Genomic DNA, 17,811 nt, shown 5'->3' with positions numbered 1-17,811 from the left:
TAAGGGACCTGCCCAAGTTCACACACACTTAGTGGTAAACTTCAGGCTTCCTTGTTCAGCCCACCAGACTCCATAGCTCGCCCTGCACTGACACTGAGGCCACTTTTTCCTGGTCCCCCTTCCACCCATCCACTCCCAGATTATCTGCTCATGATGTGACGCCAGATCTTTGCTACTCTCCCAGTCACCTGCCCCTTGCTTCACAACCCACATCCTTCCTCTGCCTTCTCTGAAGTTTCACGAAGATACTGGTCGTGAGGCTCACCAACCATTCCACACCTGCACCATCAGCCCTAACCAAGGGAAGAGGGTGTGTCCCGAGGGACCTGGACACACCCTATGAGCTGACCACGAGGGACCTTATCTGAGTTCCCTTGGTGTCTCTAGAACCTGGCACAGAGAATACGTATGCAATCAATATGCTGTTGCTTTGTCTATCTTCTCATCTTCTTCCGGGTGATGTTTCTGCATCAGGGGAGAGGGACACAGTGGGGTTTGGGAGATTACCAATACTTCCTTCTTCTGGACCACCAGCCCTGCCCTGGTCATCCTACCCAGGTGTCATCCCAAAGAATTAGTCACACCCACTTCCAGACCCCCAGTAGGACAGGCAAGAGAAGGGAATGGCAGGCATGTAAATAGCCTCAGTCACCAGGCATGTGGGTCCCTGGGCCCCATCCCCAACCCCCTCCTACCTAGATCTAGCCTCTTGCTTTACTTTGGGTAGACCTCTCAGCTGACATTGACATGAAGACAAGAGGATAAATCCCTCTCCAAACTCCAGAAAGGCTACAGAGGAGTTCTTAAATCCACTAAAGAACATCCCCCTGGAGGGGAACGCCTGGGTGGCGCAGTTGGTTGGACGACTGCCTTCAGCTCAGGGCGTGATCCTGGAGTCCCGGGATCGAGTCCCGGGATCGAGTCCCACATTGGGCTCCCAGCTCCATGGGGAGTCTGCTTCGCTCTCTGACCTTCTCCTCGCTCATGCTCTCTCTCACTGTCTCTCTCTCTCAAATAAATAAATAAAATCTTTAAAAAAAAAAAATGGAGCTTTTTCACATGAAACATAAAGAGACCAATTTTGAACACCTTAAGCAAAATAAGCATATGCAAATGCTTGTATTTTCTGCTCCCAGGCTGTTCCCCTGGAAGAGCTTATGCTTATCCCAGTGAGGCTGCTGTAGTTCATGGCAGTCCCTCTTCAGAAAGTCTTTATGCTGCACACAGAAACCTGCTTCCTACGCACCATATCCTTGACTTTGTTCTGAAGTGACTTCCGGCCATTTCAAAATCGATCTAGCCCACCCTCCCAGAATCAATACGTTCAACTTTTCAGTTTATTCAAAACATGGAGCACTATGACCCACCTCATTAAGAAAATACCAAACAACTGCATTTCAAGAAAGGAGTTTGAGTCTGCCTCTATACCCTTGCTTCTCATGCAATATTCCTGCGTTATAAAGCAAGGCAGCCTTGTTTCAAATGTGCAGCAATTGGAGAGATCTCAGTAGGGAAAGAGACTCCAATCATAAATGGTAAATTGATTACTCCTTCTCCGGGTACAAAGGAAATTTCTTTTTTGGGGGGAGTGGAAATTGGAAGGGGAGGTGAATCATGAGACACTATGGACTCTGAAAAACAATCTGAGGGGTTTGAAGTGGCGGGGGGTGGTGGGAGGTTGGGGTACCAGGTGGTGGGTATTATAGAGGGCATGGATTGCATGGAGCACTGGGTGTGGTGCAAAAATAATGAATACTGTTATGCTGAAAATAAATAAATTTAATTTAAAAAATAGGAAAAAAAGGGAAAAAAAAAGGAAATTTCTATAACCCTATATAACCTTTCATGCAAGGACTGCCACCAGGAAAATGCAACTAGTACACATGAAAAATAAAAACACAAGACTCCTTCTCAATGCAGATATGGCTGCTTTAAATACTTGGGATAGATCAATATTCCAGGCAACTGATAGAGCCAGCTGCTTAGTTCAGATGATTCCCTAACTCACCCCATTCACGTCTCTTTCAGTGTCTTTCCTCCACTCCCTTTACTTTTACGTGCCTCTCCTGTCTTCTCATTTCTGTCACTGGCTCCTACTCTCTTCCATTGTTCACGGTCTTCTCTCTCTTACTATTACTTACCAGGCACCAGGACTATGCACACAGCTCTTGCACTCATGTACATAATGGTAGCATGGATTATGATCCAAGCCAGAAGACAGGTACAAAGTGCTATATAGCAGCATCTAAGAGGAAGCAAGGACTTGAGATCGAAGCAGAGTTGAGGAAATTCATGGAGGAATCTCGTCAATTACATCAATGGCCCCCATTCACCCATCCCTGAACCCATGCCCTTGGCCACATGACTTTGCCTCCGTATCTCTGGGCTCAACCACATAACTTGCTTTGTCAATAGAATATTAGTAGGTATGAAAAGAAGCTACGATACTGGGCTTGTTCTCTTGCGTTTTTCAGCGCTGTGAGAAGAACATGCCCAGTTAGCCCACTGGCCACAGAGACGGATGAAAGACACATCGATCAGAGTCACTTAACCTGAATCCCTACCTAACCTGTAGATGCGAGAGCAGCCCAGCCAAGATCATCCAGGGCCCAGCTGTCCCAAAGACACAGGACTGAAAATAAATGACGCATATTTTAACCAACTGAGTTTTTGGGTGATGTTACATAGTAATAGCAAGCTGATGACGCTCCCAGAATTATTTCTGATATTTTCCTTTATCCCCAACACAGCATGTCCCAACCCCTTCAATGTCCCAAGGATTGCTCTACCAAAGCATGAACCTACGGAAGATTCTTTGAGAGTAGGAGTTATGCTTTTCCACTGGACCAGGAGCACCTGGAAACAGGAGTCACGGTTCCCCCTTTCAGTTCTCATAACCAAGTCCACCTTCTCTCTGCACAGAGTCAGGTTCATCTCTTGGCTCCTTTCTTTGGAGACTTTTATGCTCATTCCTACACTTAAATTCAAACCACACTGGAACACTGTCAGCCCCTCTCCTCTTGTGGGAAGGGAAACAGAAATTGACGAAAGCTGGAAAAAATAAGATGAGCAAAAATAATCAAATAACTCTCTGTTTGGCAAGTAGCCAGACACCCCCCCCACACACACACACACAGAGACACTATTTCCACCCCTTCCTCTCCAAGGACCACAAAACAACCGACATTTGGCAAAACCATGACCAAGACCATCACCACATGCATCACAAAATCCAGTAACCACAGACCTCAGAAACCACAATGACAAGGTAGAAAGCTACTTAATGATAGGCCAGATTTCGTGCTGGTGGCTTTGCCTTCATCATACCATTTAATCCTCATAAAAATACTGTGCAGCCCACATTATTATCCCCATGAGGAAATTGCAGCCCAGGGAGGTAACTTGCCCAAGGCTCCAAGCTACAAAGCAGTAGAATCAGTATTTGAATGGAGATCTGGCTCTGGGCTAAAATGAGGAATTAAAAGCCCTCCCCTCACCCCCTTCTTAGTCTGAATCTATTTGCCGTGCATCAGAATCACCTGGCCTGTTTATGTAAAATGCATATTCTACCCTCCATCCCCAGACATACTGGAGTGAGGGCTGGAACCGCATTTTAAATAAGTACCTTAGGAGATTTTGGTGCAGGTGGCCTCCCAGGCACACTCACAGAGTCCTGGCCCTATATGCTATAAAACTTGAGCTTGCCAAAAGGGAGACAGCATCCTTGCCTTTAGAAAGGTTGTGCTTACATGGGAAGTGTTCAGAGGTAGTGCAAAGGATGTAGCAAATACACAGCTCTGGAAAAGATGGACAGCAAGGTCCACCATGAACCCCAAAGGCCAGAGGATTCTGTGATTCTTCCCAACTCTCCTTCCAGGTAAGTTTGAGGAGTCCTATTTCTCTCTCCTCTCTTGAATTATAGAAATTACTAGGAATCAGTGTCTTAGTTAGTTCAGTCCATAACAGCAACCATGGGGCAGGAACCCCTCATCTCTTCCCAGCAGCCTTTCTGCGTGGACATCATCATAGCCTGTGCAGAGGTAAGGATGCCAAGCAGTACTAAGATCCTGACTTCTGAGCTCTGAGTTCCTGGGCACGTTAAGTCCTGACATCGTTCTTCATCGGTTGGTTGACCTCAGGCAAATTGCTTAACTATAAATGAGGATAATAGTAGCTCTCCGGGGTTGTTATGAGAATTGTCCAAGAAAATATATATAAAGTCCTCAGAATAGGGGTGCCTGGCTGGGTCAGTTGGTGGAGCATGTGACTCTTAATCTTGGGGTCATGAGTTCAAGCCTCACATTGGCAGTAGAGTTTACTTTTAAAAAGTTAAATTAAAAAACTAAAAAATAGTTAAGTAAATACTGAAGTGCTTAGAGTAATGACCTGGCACCCGGTAAGTCTCAATATATGTTGGTCACTTGTACCATTACAGGGAGGGGACAAGAGTCATTGGGGGGTCAGTGGCAGGATTGGGATTTGAACACAAAGCCTGTGCTCCAAACTAGGGAGCTTGGGACTGTTCACTTGGGACTAGTGAGCGCCCCTGCTTTCCTCTTCTCTTCCTGGGCCAGCTTTTCTCTCAGCCTTAAAGGACCATAATATGGAAGTTAAGTGCACGCATGTTGTATTCATCAACTAATATTTTGTTTGCTCTGTTACTCATTAATAAAGTGTGTGCATGTAATACTTTCTGGTTCTTCTTTCTGAAAAACAAATTCTCTAAAATGACTGGTACACGGTAGGAAGCATCTCCTTCAGCCCCTAAATACGGAAGTCTGCGGCTGGGCTTACCAAGGGCAACGAAACTATTCTTTCCCTCGCCTCTGCTGCCACCATGTGGCTAAAATCAAGTTAGAACTGGCATTTCCTCTTGCTTTGGCCCGGCAGAGGGTTTCACTGGAATGTAACCTGGTTCAGGGAGCATAGGTAGTTCACATCCGATCAAAAACATGTAACATTTCTGGAAAAGCAATATAGCAGAGAGCCTTCTACCCTAATGTGAATTTCAGCCTTCGCGATTTTCCCCCACTTAAGCAGCCAACGTGAGCTTCCATCAACTCTAATCAGAAACCGGAAATGACAGGAAAACAGTCCCTGTCCCCAAATACTTCATGGTATTTTGTGTAAACAAATACTTACAATTCAACTGGGGCAACCACAAACACTGAAGAAGGGGTTACTCTACAGGAACGGGAGAAAAGATCATTCTAGCCACACTTAGGAAAAAACCTACATTTTTCATTGAACTAAAGAAATACAAAATGATAGCATGAAAACAGTAGATGACTTACTGAGACATTCCTTTGTGTTAAGCAAAGTGCTAATTACTTTACTGGCATTAATTCATGGGCCTGTCAAGCAAACTACTGTTATCCCACTTAGGTGGGAAAGCAAAGCCATGGCCAGTTTTTGCTGGAGTCAGGCATTGAACCCTCCTAACTTTTCTTTTTTAAGATTTATTTATTTATTTTAGAGAAGAAAAGTGCATGAGTTGGGGGTGGGGCAGAGGGAGAAAATCTCAAGCTGATTCCCCTACATGGGACTCGATCTCAGGACCCTGAGATCATGACCTGAGCTATAATCATGAGTTGGATGCTTAATCGACTAAGCCACCCCCCGAGGGGGGGGCTCCCTCAAAACTTTTCTTATTCAGTGTTGTCATAACCCCTAGAAGTATGTGCAATGGTGTGACTGCTTCTTCCTAAAGAGACAGGAAAGACTTAACAAGGTTCCACAAAAAAAAAAAAAAAAAAAAAAAAAAAAAGCCCAGATACAGCAAGTGTAGCAAAATGTTAGGGGTAAAATGAAGTGAAGGCTATACAGGTATTAACTGTAATATTCTTTTCATTTTCCTGTAGTTTTCAAAATATGAGGTGATTTTCAAAAATGCATGAATTCATAAAACTTGAGAGCCCGACGGCTCTTAAAAGAGCATATAATTTAGCTCTTATTTTACAAATGGGGAAGCTAAGGTCTGGGGAGAGGAAGAGGTTTGTCTGGGGAACAGAGCTGACTGCCAAGAGAGAGCTAGAGTTCACGTTCACTATTCTCTGGATCACTGTCACCAACAGTGGACAGGCATTGGCAGTATGGTTCTGGGTAGACTTTTGGGGGAATGACTTTGTGGCGTCCTGGCAGGGAGGGGAGGACCCCCAGCAGGTCACAGCCACAGCCCGGATGGGCAGAGGTTCAGACATGAAACACAGGCAGGACCAGGGACCTGGGCTCCACCCAGCTTAACTCCTTGTTCTCTTAAAATTTTCTCCCTAATTTTCTTCCTCCAACCTGTTCTCTCCACTTTTTCATTTATTTTTTTAAATTTATGTATTTACTTTGAGAGAAGGATTTTGCATGGGGGCGCAGGGTAAGGGGCAGAGGGAGAGAGAGAATCCTCAAGCAGACGCCTGCTGAGCAGGGAGCCAAACGCTAGGCTGGACCCCACCAACCCAAGATCATGACCTGAGCTAAAATCGAAAGTCGGACACTTAACTGACTGAGGCATCCAGGTGCCCCCACTTTTTCTTTTTTAAATTGATCTGTTTTATTGTCCCTTGATCATTTGCTTCCACCATGCAGAACTAACACGACATTGTGGAAATGGTATACATTCTGGAAATACACAGACCAGATTTTATACCCTGCCCTGCCCACAAGCTGGAATGATCACTTAATCCTGCTAAGTCTTGGCTTCTCCATGTCTGAAAAGTTACTATTTATTTCCTACCTTGAAAGGCTGTTGGTATTCAGTGGGCCAATATAATATGTCCTTTATTTTTATATTTTATCTATTTATTTTTGTTTAAGGATTTTATTTATTTATTCATTTGAAAGAGAGAGAAATCACAAGTAGGCAGAGAGGCAGGCAGAGGGAGAGGGGGAAGCAGGCTCCCCACTGAGCAGAGAGCCCGATGCAGGCCTGGATCCCAGGACCCTGAGACCATGACCCAAGCCAAAGGCAGAGGCCTAAACCACTGAGCCACCAAGGTGCCATATTTATTTATTTTTAATTATGTTCAATTAGTCAACATTATTAAATGTTTTTTGATCCTTAGCAAGAGTCAGGCACAGTAATGGGCACTGGGGATGATAAAAACTTATTTGAAGGCTGTGTTCTAAATATTTGGTATGAAAGGACTCATGTTACTCATCCCCATTTCACAGATCAGGACACTGAGGCACAGAGGGGTTCAGCATCTTGCCCACAAAGCCAGTAAATGTTAGCCTATTATTCCTGGAATGAAGAGTGATTATGCCACACACTGGAAGGAAAACAAAGCCTGTGCCTTCCCAGGACTCTCGTTTTGGAAGAAAGTGCAATCTGGATACTACAGGGACACAGCTTATGACAGACAAATAGCCGTTTCTTTCCTTTCCTCCTTTCCATGGCTAAAAACGAGAATCACATGAAGAGGAAAAGAAAAACTGAGCATCTTGTTTCCACTCCTTTCCTCCCTTACTCAAATAAGCTATTTTGTGATTACTGCTGTCATTCACCTCAATCTGTACATCAGTGATTCTCACACCTGCATGAGTCTGAGTCACCTGGAGGACTTATAGAGTGTGCTGGGCCACTCCCAGCATTTCTGATGCAGTTGGTGCATCAGGGTGGAGGTGGAGAATCTGCATTTTGATCAAGTTCCCTGGTGAAGCTGACTCGTCTGCTGCAGGAGCACGCGTTGAGAACTGCTATCCCGGAAAAGGTGAAGCACAGTGTTCCCATTGCAGAGGTGAGGAAACTGAGCCTCAAGATGCCGAGGTCCTCACAAGGAGCTACAGCAGTGACAGGATTCAAACGCAGATCTTTCTTGACTCCGGAGCCCCTGCTATCTCTACTATACCTTAGTAAGAGATTTAGTACTTGAGAACTTCCCCATTCCATGTCTGTGCATTTTATTCTAGAATCTCTGTTCTTGAAAGGCAAAGTGAAGGTTCTGCAAGTGGTATTTTCATTTCCAAAAGGAGCAGAAGATGGTTTCTAAAAACTATTATGCGGGGAACCTGGGTGACTCAATCCGTTGGGCATCCGGCTCTTGGTTTCGGCTTGGGTTGTGATCTCAGCCATGAGATCGGGCCCCAAGTTAGGCTCCATGCTCTGCAGAGTCTGCTTGGGATTCTCTCTCTCTCCCTCTGCTCCTTCCCCTGCTCGGGCAGTCTCTTTCTCTCTCTCAAATAAATAAATAAATCTTAAAAAAAAATTTTTTGTAAATGTTCTTGCCCACCCACTAAGAATTCCTTTCTAGAAACCTATACAAGAGAACAACCCAACATTTTGGCCCCAAATGCAAAGATGCTAAGTGTTTTAATGAAAAACTGAAATCTAAATACCCAGTACTGGGGTGCCTGGGTGGCTCAGGCAGTTAAGCATCCGACTCTTGGTTTCAGCTCAGGTCATGATCGCAGGGTCATGAGATCAGGCCCACATCAGGCTCTGCACTGGGTGTGGAGCCTGCTTAAGATTCTCTCTCTCCCTCTCCCCCTCTCCCACCACTCATGCATGTGTGCTCTCAAAAAAAATATATATATATTAAATACCCAATATTAAGGAACTGGTTAAATAAATCATGGTATATCGATATGATGGAGTATTATGAAGCCATTAAAAATTATTTATTTAGAATTTTTATAACATATTGAAGTAGTTATGATATAATATTAAATAAAGTAGAATACAAAATTAAATCCAATAAGTTCTCGATGTTATTAAAACACTAAATAAAAAAAGACCGAGGGAAATAAACAAGAACATTGACAACAGTTGTCTCTACTTTTTCCACGCTTTCTACAGTGAGCTTTTTAAAGCAGATGAACCATACACTTTCCTCCTACTGATAAAGCACGACAGATATTTTCAAGATCCTTCTACATTTAGTCCACTCTTGAATAACCAGGAAAAGCAAAAATGAATTTTAAAGTTAATCTTTTAATTCCAGATTACATCTCCCCGACCTTAGAATGTACACCGTTTTAAGTAAAAAACAAGTGAAAAGCATTCAAATGACAATCATTATTATAAATATGAATACAAATAGAAAAGACTAGAAGGCTACCTATAAAAATGATAAAGCAGATAATTTTGATTGGCAGAATTACAGGACTCTTAAAATCACTTTTTAACCATAATTTTTATTATATTTTCTACAATGGACATCTATTACTTCCGTAGTAAAAAGTCTTTGCTGTTTTTCTTTTTAAGAGACAACCACCAAGCAAATTACAGCGCCATCTACATAGTGGAATATCAATGGCCATTTTTTAAACGTTGTAGGTTAATTAATGACATGAAAAAAAGTTTGATCTATATTAGCTGACCATACTATAAAACAGTATGTTCAGAATGATCCCATTGTTTTGTTTAAACACAACCAAAATGTCTACATATACAAAGAAAATACAATGAAAGGAAATATGCCAAAATGTTAATGGTGTTTTACCCTAGGCAGTAGAATTAGATATTATTCTAACTTTCTTATTTTCACTTCTGTATTTTGGCAAATGTTCCTCTATTAAATATTATTTTTCCAGTATCAAAAAAAAAAAAAGCTTTTTAAAAAGCTACATTAAAACAAAAACTTACATTGTTAAATAAGAGAAAGACAAAGAAGTGAGGAGTTATCTTAAGAGATCCTCCTTTCAAAAGGCTTCCCAGCTCCAAACCAGCTCTGATTTCTAAATCAAGCTGACCTTCAGCATCAAGAGGGCAGTCAGCATCAATCTTTCCTCCGATTCAAGACCTAATAATGCTTGAGCGGGACACTGGCTCCAACAGCAGAGGTCACCCCTCTTGATGGGGCCAACATCCATTGTCGGAAAGCTTTAAACAAGACCCTGGTAGAGAAGAGGGTCTAGGGTAAAAATGTAACTGCCTTCCAGGACTATGGATCTGATTACAAATAAATATAATTTATGGTCATTGATGAAAGAGACACACTATTTATGTTGCAAAGAACACACTAACTATAGAATTATATTCCCAGGCCTGGCAGAGACCTCTGAGACCATCTGAAGACAATTTCTAGGACACTGTCTTTAGGATGTTATGTAAATATTGACTAGAAACAGTAACAGAGATGTCATGCTGGAGAATCTTAGGTAAACAGTTCAAAAGCCTGGCTTCCTGTTTACACAATTTTAAGTCACTGCTGCTAGCCACAAGGTGATTCAGCATTCCAATTTAATCTAAGAATTTCTTGACTTTACGTATAATAAAAGGGACTACAAAGAACAGCTGAGATGCCACACAACACAGGAAGGAACAAAAATAAATACACAGCCATGTGTCTTCCAGCCTAAACAATGAGAAATCTATGCAATTAGACTAGCAGTTCAATCTATTTCCAAATCGCTATCCTCACTGTGACAGGTGGCAGAGTTACGCACAGACGTCAGCACCAAGACTTCCTTTTCGGGGAGCAATCCAAATTCCTGTAGGAAAGCTTCAAGGTCCACAGCAAAGAAATCTTCCCCCAGCTGGTCAGTGACACGAACAAAATTGCCGATCAATTCACCTCCCTTGTAGATCAGCAGGGCAGGGAGGGCGTTCCTGGTGAAGCGACTGCTGGCCCCAATAACCGAGCTCTTTACCCGGCAAAATTTGACAGCTGGGTACTCGGCAGCAAGGCAAATCATGCAGCCATTCATGGCTTCAGTCCCAGGAATGCCGTCCTCATAAATGTGGACCATGATGAGGGTGCTTTTCTGTTCTTTATCAATCATGTCTAAAAACCCTTCTCCGCTGGGGATCTCAAAAACCTGCTTGAACTGGGGCCCTCTGTGAAGCTGCTGCCGCATCTCCTCCATCCTCTGCTTCCGGTACTGCTGGAGAAACTCTTCATCGTCTTGGTCCTCGTTCATCATGGCGAACTCCTTCAGAGTCATCTGCGGGACGACCGGCAAGTGAGCAGACGCCACACAAACCCGACTCTGTGCTCGCAGGACGCACCCGGGCTCACGGGATGCGAGGAACCCTACTCAGTGCTCTGTATGCACGAAAGCCCGCAGGACTCTTCCGAGAACCCCATCGGGAGGGAACTTTCATTGCCCCCATCTTGCAATAATAATAATAATAACCTTGAGTTTTTGGTGCCAGTTCAAGAAGGTACGAGCCCAGGATTCAAACTAGATTTTGTAAAACCCCAATCTTGGAACTACTGCGTTATGACGCCTCTCCACCCAAAAAGGCAGCTAATATCACTTCATGAGCTTGGTTTTTTTTTGGTCAGTCTTGACAACGGATTAATTATTTTACCCGCTGTGTCATTTTTGGTAAGAAGACAACGGGATAGTAAGGAATTTTAAAAAGAACACTCACCATTCTTGCTCTGCAGCCACCCCCCCGCCCACAAAACACACAGTCACATATACTCTCTAAAACTGAATGTTGCTTTTTATTACCAGTCACAAGCTGAAATTATTTTTGCTTTTATAACAGCAGCTGTGGGTGTACCAGTGAAGCCATAACCTGCTTTTGCCACTTGGCATCATTACATCATAAATATTTCCTCATGTTTCTAAGCCTCCTTTTTTTTTTTTTTTTTTTTAGAATTACACATAATGTGCCATATTTTGCTTAATTTCCGTGTTTCTGGCTCTGTTCTATGGCACATAATCCAGCAGGACAAGGACAGCTTCTCTCAACTGCCCCATGTGGTCATGTGATACGTTGCTTCATCTGCTCTAATCTCAGTATACAGAAGCCCTGGGAGCTGTGGGCACACTGCCCTGAAGCCAGCTTATGTTACAAAAGTATCTTCCTTCTCCTGGCCTGGTGCGGCAAGACATCCTTGCGCCTAGCTCTGCCTAGTATGGCACAGAATAGAGGGTGGGCCAGGGGACAACAGTAGATCAGAATGGACATTTCTGCATCACGGCCAGCACCATCCTTCCCCCCAGCTCCCAACTCTCCAGTCCATCTGGGCCTGCCAGAGTGGCTCTTTCCGACTGTAACTGCTCAGAAAGAGCTGTTTCTGAGCTATTACGGTCAGAAAGTCTCATGCTCCCAAATCCTTCTCCTGCTCCAGGGAAATGACTCCTCTCTTAATCCCCTTATGTGCTCCCTGATCCTGGCCAGTAATTTCCAGCCAAGAGCTGTTTGGCAATAGCCAAATGATCTCGCGCACTCCTAGACATTCATCCATCTTCGGAGGGCAGGTGGGGGGTCTAGATGGTCCTTTTGATACAGGGGAAAATAAGAGAGTCAGGGATCTAGTCCCAAATATCTTCCAGAGTATCCATTTGCTTCTACTGTGTGGCCTTATTCCACTAAATTCTCATGAACAGGCCTCTGTTGAAACAGAGCAGCATCACAAAAAGAGCAAAAAAATCTGGCTGGAGATCCTACTTCCCATCAGCATTTACTGGTTGCAAACCCTGAGCCAAGACCCCTCTCACCTTGAACTAATGGTTGCATCAACGGTAAAACAGGGATAATACCACCGACCTCAGAGGGTTATTCCTGCCCCAAGGTAAGGCCTCAATAAAGGACAGAAAACTCCCATTTACTGAGCACTGTTAATGGGCCAGGCTCTGCACTGGGCTTTGTACCCCGAGAGCACTGTGAGGTAGAGACGCTGACCTCACCTATACCACGACAAGCCGGACTCAGAACAGAAGATGCATCCCCACCATCCCCACGGGGCGCCAGTGGCCGTACTGAGAAAAGCCCGGGGCGTGGCAGGGTGGGCTGCTAATTACCTTTGCACCAAGCTTCTCCTGCAGCGCCTCCTGCTTGTGCCGCTCCTCCTCTTCATCCAGATGGGACCTGCAGGTCATCGACAGCTTCTTGACCAGCCTTTCCATCTCCCGGCACTGCTCCTCCCTCTGCTCTGTCTCCAACTGTTTGAAGCGGCGCCAGTCATTTATCACCCCTTTTGGACCTGAGTGGGGGGTGAATGTGGAGGTGACCGAGAAGAGTGGCCAGAAGACTACGGGCCTGCTCACATGTGGCCGGAGCCTGCTCCATCGGGGACACGGTGACGTGCACACAGGGCAGCGTGGCTTGCCCTGATTAAATGGACAAGCTAGGGCCCAACATCAGGAGGGGCACTAAATAAATCATGATTTAGCTACTCAGAGGAAAATAAGGCAACTTGTAGAAAGAGTGAGGTAGCTCTATGTTCCCTGCCATGAAAGATGCTCAAATACATTAGGTCCAAAAAAAAGGAGAGCAAAATGCAGAACAATATCATGGTAGGATCGTCCACTTTTTGGAAAAGGAATTATGTGTGTGTGTGTACATATGTATGGACATTTCTTTATGTACACGTACCTTTGTGTGTTCACAGAAAAAGAACTAGAAGGAAATGGCAACAGTTAACAGAGGCTGTCTCTAGGTACGGGGATCCAAGGGGACTAGTGGGACAGAACCACTACTTTTTTCTTTCTACATTCATACATTCTGTATTATCCAGATTGTTATAACAAGACTGTGGCAGGTTATTCTGTTAGTCAGGTTACCCCCAAGCCTCCCTGCCCCCTGCCATGTGATCTGTAGGGCCTCTTACGGTATGAGTATATGCATTCCTGGCTCACTGATGTTGGGCTTGGCCATGTGACTTGCTTTGGCCAATGAATCCTAAGCAAAATATTTATGAGCCGTTACATGTTTTCAACAGTCCTCTCTTGCTCGCTAGACTTGGTCATGAAAAGGCACGTCCCGGTCCAGGGTTGCTCCTTCAACCCTGTGGTGGATAAATGAAGCAAGGGCAGGGCTGCTGCTGACCCACACCAGTAGCTTATAACACATCTGAGAAACACACGTTCACTATCACAAGCCACTGAGGTCTGGAGGACCTCTGTTACCACAGGAAAAAAATATAAAAATCTCTATGAAGAAAACTTTAAAGTTGTACCAAGAAACACAAAGAAGAATGGAAAAGCAATACCGTATTCCTGACCAGGAAGACCCAACATCACAAGGGTGCCAATTAACCCTAAATTAATCTATATACTTAATGCATTCCCATGTGTGCATTCTCCTAAATTTGTTTTGGAAAAATAAGAAAGCAAAAGTTAAGGGGCACCTGGCTGGCTGAGTCAGTAGAGCATGTGCCTCTTGACCTTGGGGTTGTGAGTTCAAGGCCCATGCTGGGCATAGAGCCTACTTTAAAAAAAAAAAGAGCTGGGACAATGATGACAAAGAAGAGTATTGAGGTGGAACCAGCCCCACTAGATACTGAACCCTGTAACACAATAATGAAAAACGGTGTGATATAGCACAGTAAAAGACAAATCAATGCAAGAGACTACAAAGTGCAGGTAAAGACAAAACTACAGGGAGGAATTCAGTAGATGATAAAACTGATGTTTCAAAGCAACAGAAAAAAGATGATTTATTCACTATTTAGTGTTGAAACCACTGGGTAGCAATACGAAGACAAAAAGAGGGCCCTACCACATTCCTTGCACCAAAATGAATTCCAGATGAATCAACATTTAAGTGAAAGAAAGAAAGAAAGAAATCATGAACGTACTAAGAAAAAGCAAGGGAGGGGCGCCTGGGTGGCTCAGTGGATTAAACCGCTGCCTTCGGCTCAGGTCATGATCTCAGGGTCCTGGGATCGAGTCCCACATCGGGCTCTCTGCTCAGCAGGAAGCCTGCTTCCTCCTCTCTCTCTCTCTCTGCCTGCCTCTCTGCCTACTTGTGATCTCTCTGTGAAATAAATAAATAAAATCTTTAAAAAAAAAAAAAAAGAAAAAAAGAAAAAGCAAGGGAGAATCTTTTTATAATCCCGGAGTAAAGAATGTTTCGGTAAGAAACAAAAATAAGAAAGTATAAAATAATGCTTTCAGGCACATAAAAATAAAAGTTTCCTGCCAGGAAAAGAACAAAGAATCAAAAGACAAACAACAAATTGGGAGAAATAGTTACAGCTCATACCACAGATGAGCTTCCTTACTATATAGCCTCCCCACCAAAAAAACACCAACCATCAAATTTTAAAAATGAGTAAAGGATAGGAAAATAGCTCTTAAAGTTAAAAAGGCTCAACATCCCTCTTGAAAAAGATAGAAAATAAAACTACAGTGAGTTACCATTTGTCATCCAGCAGGAGGCAGAGATCCCAGATTCTGATAACACAGCAGGAAGGGTACGTGTATGGGAAAAACCACACTGCTGGTTACATATAAAACAGCACCCCTTTAATGGCCACAATTTGGAAATATCAAAATGTAAAAGTATAAATATGCCATTTCTAGGAGTCTATACCACCACATAGTATGGATACCTATGACTTCTGAGATATCAAACAACTATGAATTTCAGAAGCCGGATTCAAAGGCAAGTCAGTCTGTATTCACTGTGTGTGCTCACAGTCTGTGTACGGTGTGCACACACATGTGCACTGTGCACTGAAATGGCCAGAAGCACACACAGGGACATGATGACACAAGAATAGGAGTGAGACTGGAATTAGAGAGAAGTGACCAGGAGATCCATATTTCACGGATATTTGTTAAACCCGATCCCAGAGCTCAGAGATGTCCAGTACCTGTGTTAACTGAGATGCCTTCGCCTGCCAACTCAGCATCTGCAGGCATCGAAGTGCCGGCCAGCGCACCCCTGCCTCCATCCTTGTCCTCGCGGTCGCTGTCCTCATCGTCACTGCTGCTGTAATAGTACTGCAGCTTCTCCCCCAGCAACTTATCGTCCAGGGTCGTCATGGTGCCTGAAGGAGGCAACGTATCAGGCTCTTTGGTGGTGTGAACCAGACAGACAACGGACTAGGGACTCACTTATGCTAAGATCCTACTATTTTTAAGACCTGAAAACTGATTTTTTTCCTTAAGCATGCCATCCATGCCATCACCCTGGGTGACCGGGTCAATCACGCTCTTTGTGCAGAAGGTAAAACTGAAGCTCAGATAAGGGAAGGTTCTTTGCCAAGAACCAGCAAATGGTGGAGCTGGGATCAGACCCCAGGGAACCCGACTCCACCAGACTGAGGGTGTCGGTCACTGTCTTCCGTATACCATAGCTGTACCAGCGTGTTGGCTTGAAGGAATCTACTTACTGACTAGAGGTTTCACCTACACATACTTTTAGGATTTCCTAATCGACTACGACTGCTGGGTAATTGTCAACTGGGTCAGAATCCTCAGGAAAAACTCCAAAGAGCAGCATCAAGAGTATGACGCTGAGTCACTGTTGGTCTAGGTCAATCACTCATCTGTCCCCTTGCCTTCAACTTCCTTGAAGAGCTCAGTGACCCTGTGGATGGATGCGCTCTGAAAGCCCTACCAACTCTGGTTAAAAGAAGGGCCCTGACAAGATCCTACTAATTCCCAAGAGTTCAAAAGGCAATGGCTGGAGCCAAGACTCTGCAACAGAAGATGCCAAGGGCTCCTGGGGAGAAAGGTACTGCTCAGCTCCTGAGAGGCCAGCTTGCCCTTCCAGAAGTAATGGTGACAACTTGAGTCCCTCCTCTAAGCATCGCAAACATGCTTCCTTCATTAGAAGAAGGGAGGGCCTGTCAAACTCCGCTACAGCGTGGCTCTCCCACGAGGCAAGGGGTTCCTGAAAGCAGGGGCGTCCAAGGTCCAGCGCAAGGTCTCCGCACCATTCACTAAGCACAGACGGACGCAGTCGGGGTTGGCGCGGGAACGCGAGACCCCAGTAGTCAGGGAACGTGCACAGAAGGCAGGGCTGATGGAAAGAAACGTGCATATACGGGGGGTCTGGGGGTGAGGAGGGGCCGCGGGGGGCCAGAACCAAGCTTAAAGAGACGAGGAGCGGTTCGGACTGCACAGGATGGGCGGAGAGACTAGCCAGGGGTGCGCTCGGTGAGGGCGGGGCCTCTGAAGAGGACGCGGCTAGGGCGGGGCCCGCGGAGAGGCTCCCGGAGAAGGCGGGGCCGGCGGAGAGGGCGGGGTTCCTGAGGGGAGGAATCGGGGGTGGGGCTGAGAAAAGCGGAAGGGCGGGTGGAGGAGGCGGGGTCGCAGGGGGCGGTGAGGGTGGGGCCAGCGGAAGGGAGGCAGAGGGGCGCGCGGAACTTTTGGGGGAACCTAATGGAGGTGGGACCAAAGAAGGGGGGCGGAGCATGGGAATCGCGGCGGCCGTGGGGGCCGAGGGGCGCGCAGACATCACCTCCCACCCGTGTCCATGCCCGCCGCTTCTTGCCGACTGACCTCAGTGCAGTTACCCCGCCTAGCTCAGTACGGATCCTTTCGGGCCCGCAGCTCTGGGCACTTCGGAAGGAAGGACGCGCTGGGCTGGAGGAAGAGAAGTGGGTCAGCGCCTTGAGCTCTAAGAGAAAAGCCGCCGGAGTCCCGACTGCGCGAACCAATGAGGCGGCCTTCCTGTGGTCGGGCGGACGCACGCTGCCCAATTAGGGGAGGCCTCCTCGGGGGCTGAAGGAAACGCTACGGGTCCTTCTTTGGGACAAAACACCTCGACGTCGGTAGTACTCTTCAGTCGGCTTTGTTTTAATTTAAAAGAAAAGTTACCTTGTACGTACCTAGTTTATAATACCAAGAAAAGTTTGTTTAGTTATCTTTGACATTTCTGAAACCATTCCACTTGTGTTTCTTATTGCTTCTTAATCACATCGCGGCCCTTAAAACAAGACAGACTCAGAGACATAAAGTATTTTGCCCCAAAACACACAGACTTGCATTAAAAAAAAAAAAAGAAAAGAAAAAAGGCCAGGACCTGGACAACGCTGGTGAATTTCTGAATTGGATCCTGGAACGGAAAAAGGACATGAACGGGACAACTGATGAAATAAGGTTTATTAACAATAATAGTGTATCAGCAGTATTGATAATTGTACTATGGTTATGTAAGATGTTAACCTTCGACTATTCAGGGTG

General features: G+C 45.2%; 1 protein-coding gene across 1 annotated transcript; it reads right to left on the bottom strand.

The window, feature by feature from the left end:
* Positions 1–8,903: 8,903 nt before the first annotated feature.
* PDCL (phosducin like) lies at positions 8,904–17,535 on the bottom strand. Its single transcript, XM_044264965.1, has 4 exons — positions 17,128–17,535; positions 15,492–15,668; positions 12,694–12,875; positions 8,904–10,878 (listed from the first exon to the last, which is right to left on the bottom strand). Exons 2-4 carry the CDS (start codon positions 15,661–15,663, stop codon positions 10,327–10,329), a joined length of 906 nt encoding a protein of 301 aa, XP_044120900.1. The 5' UTR covers positions 15,664–15,668; positions 17,128–17,535; the 3' UTR covers positions 8,904–10,326.
* Between the last annotated feature and the right edge of the window lie 276 nt (positions 17,536–17,811).

This window comes from Neovison vison, chromosome 9 (assembly GCF_020171115.1).
Source record: "Neovison vison isolate M4711 chromosome 9, ASM_NN_V1, whole genome shotgun sequence".
NCBI lineage: Eukaryota > Metazoa > Chordata > Mammalia > Carnivora > Mustelidae > Neogale > Neogale vison.
Note: the sequence above shows the minus strand (reverse complement) of the source record. Positions and strands in the feature narration are given on the sequence as shown.

Coding starts and splice junctions, on each gene's coding strand:
- PDCL (XM_044264965.1), bottom strand. CDS start 15,663: ATGACGACCCTGGACGATAAGTTGCTGGGGGAGAAGCTGCAGTACTAT. Junction 12,876..15,491: donor AGGCATCTCAGTTAACACAG/GTACTGGACATC, acceptor CCCCCCACTCAG/GTCCAAAAGGGGTGATAAAT. Junction 10,879..12,693: donor AGGAGAAGCTTGGTGCAAAG/GTAATTAGCAGC, acceptor GTCGTCCCGCAG/ATGACTCTGAAGGAGTTCGC.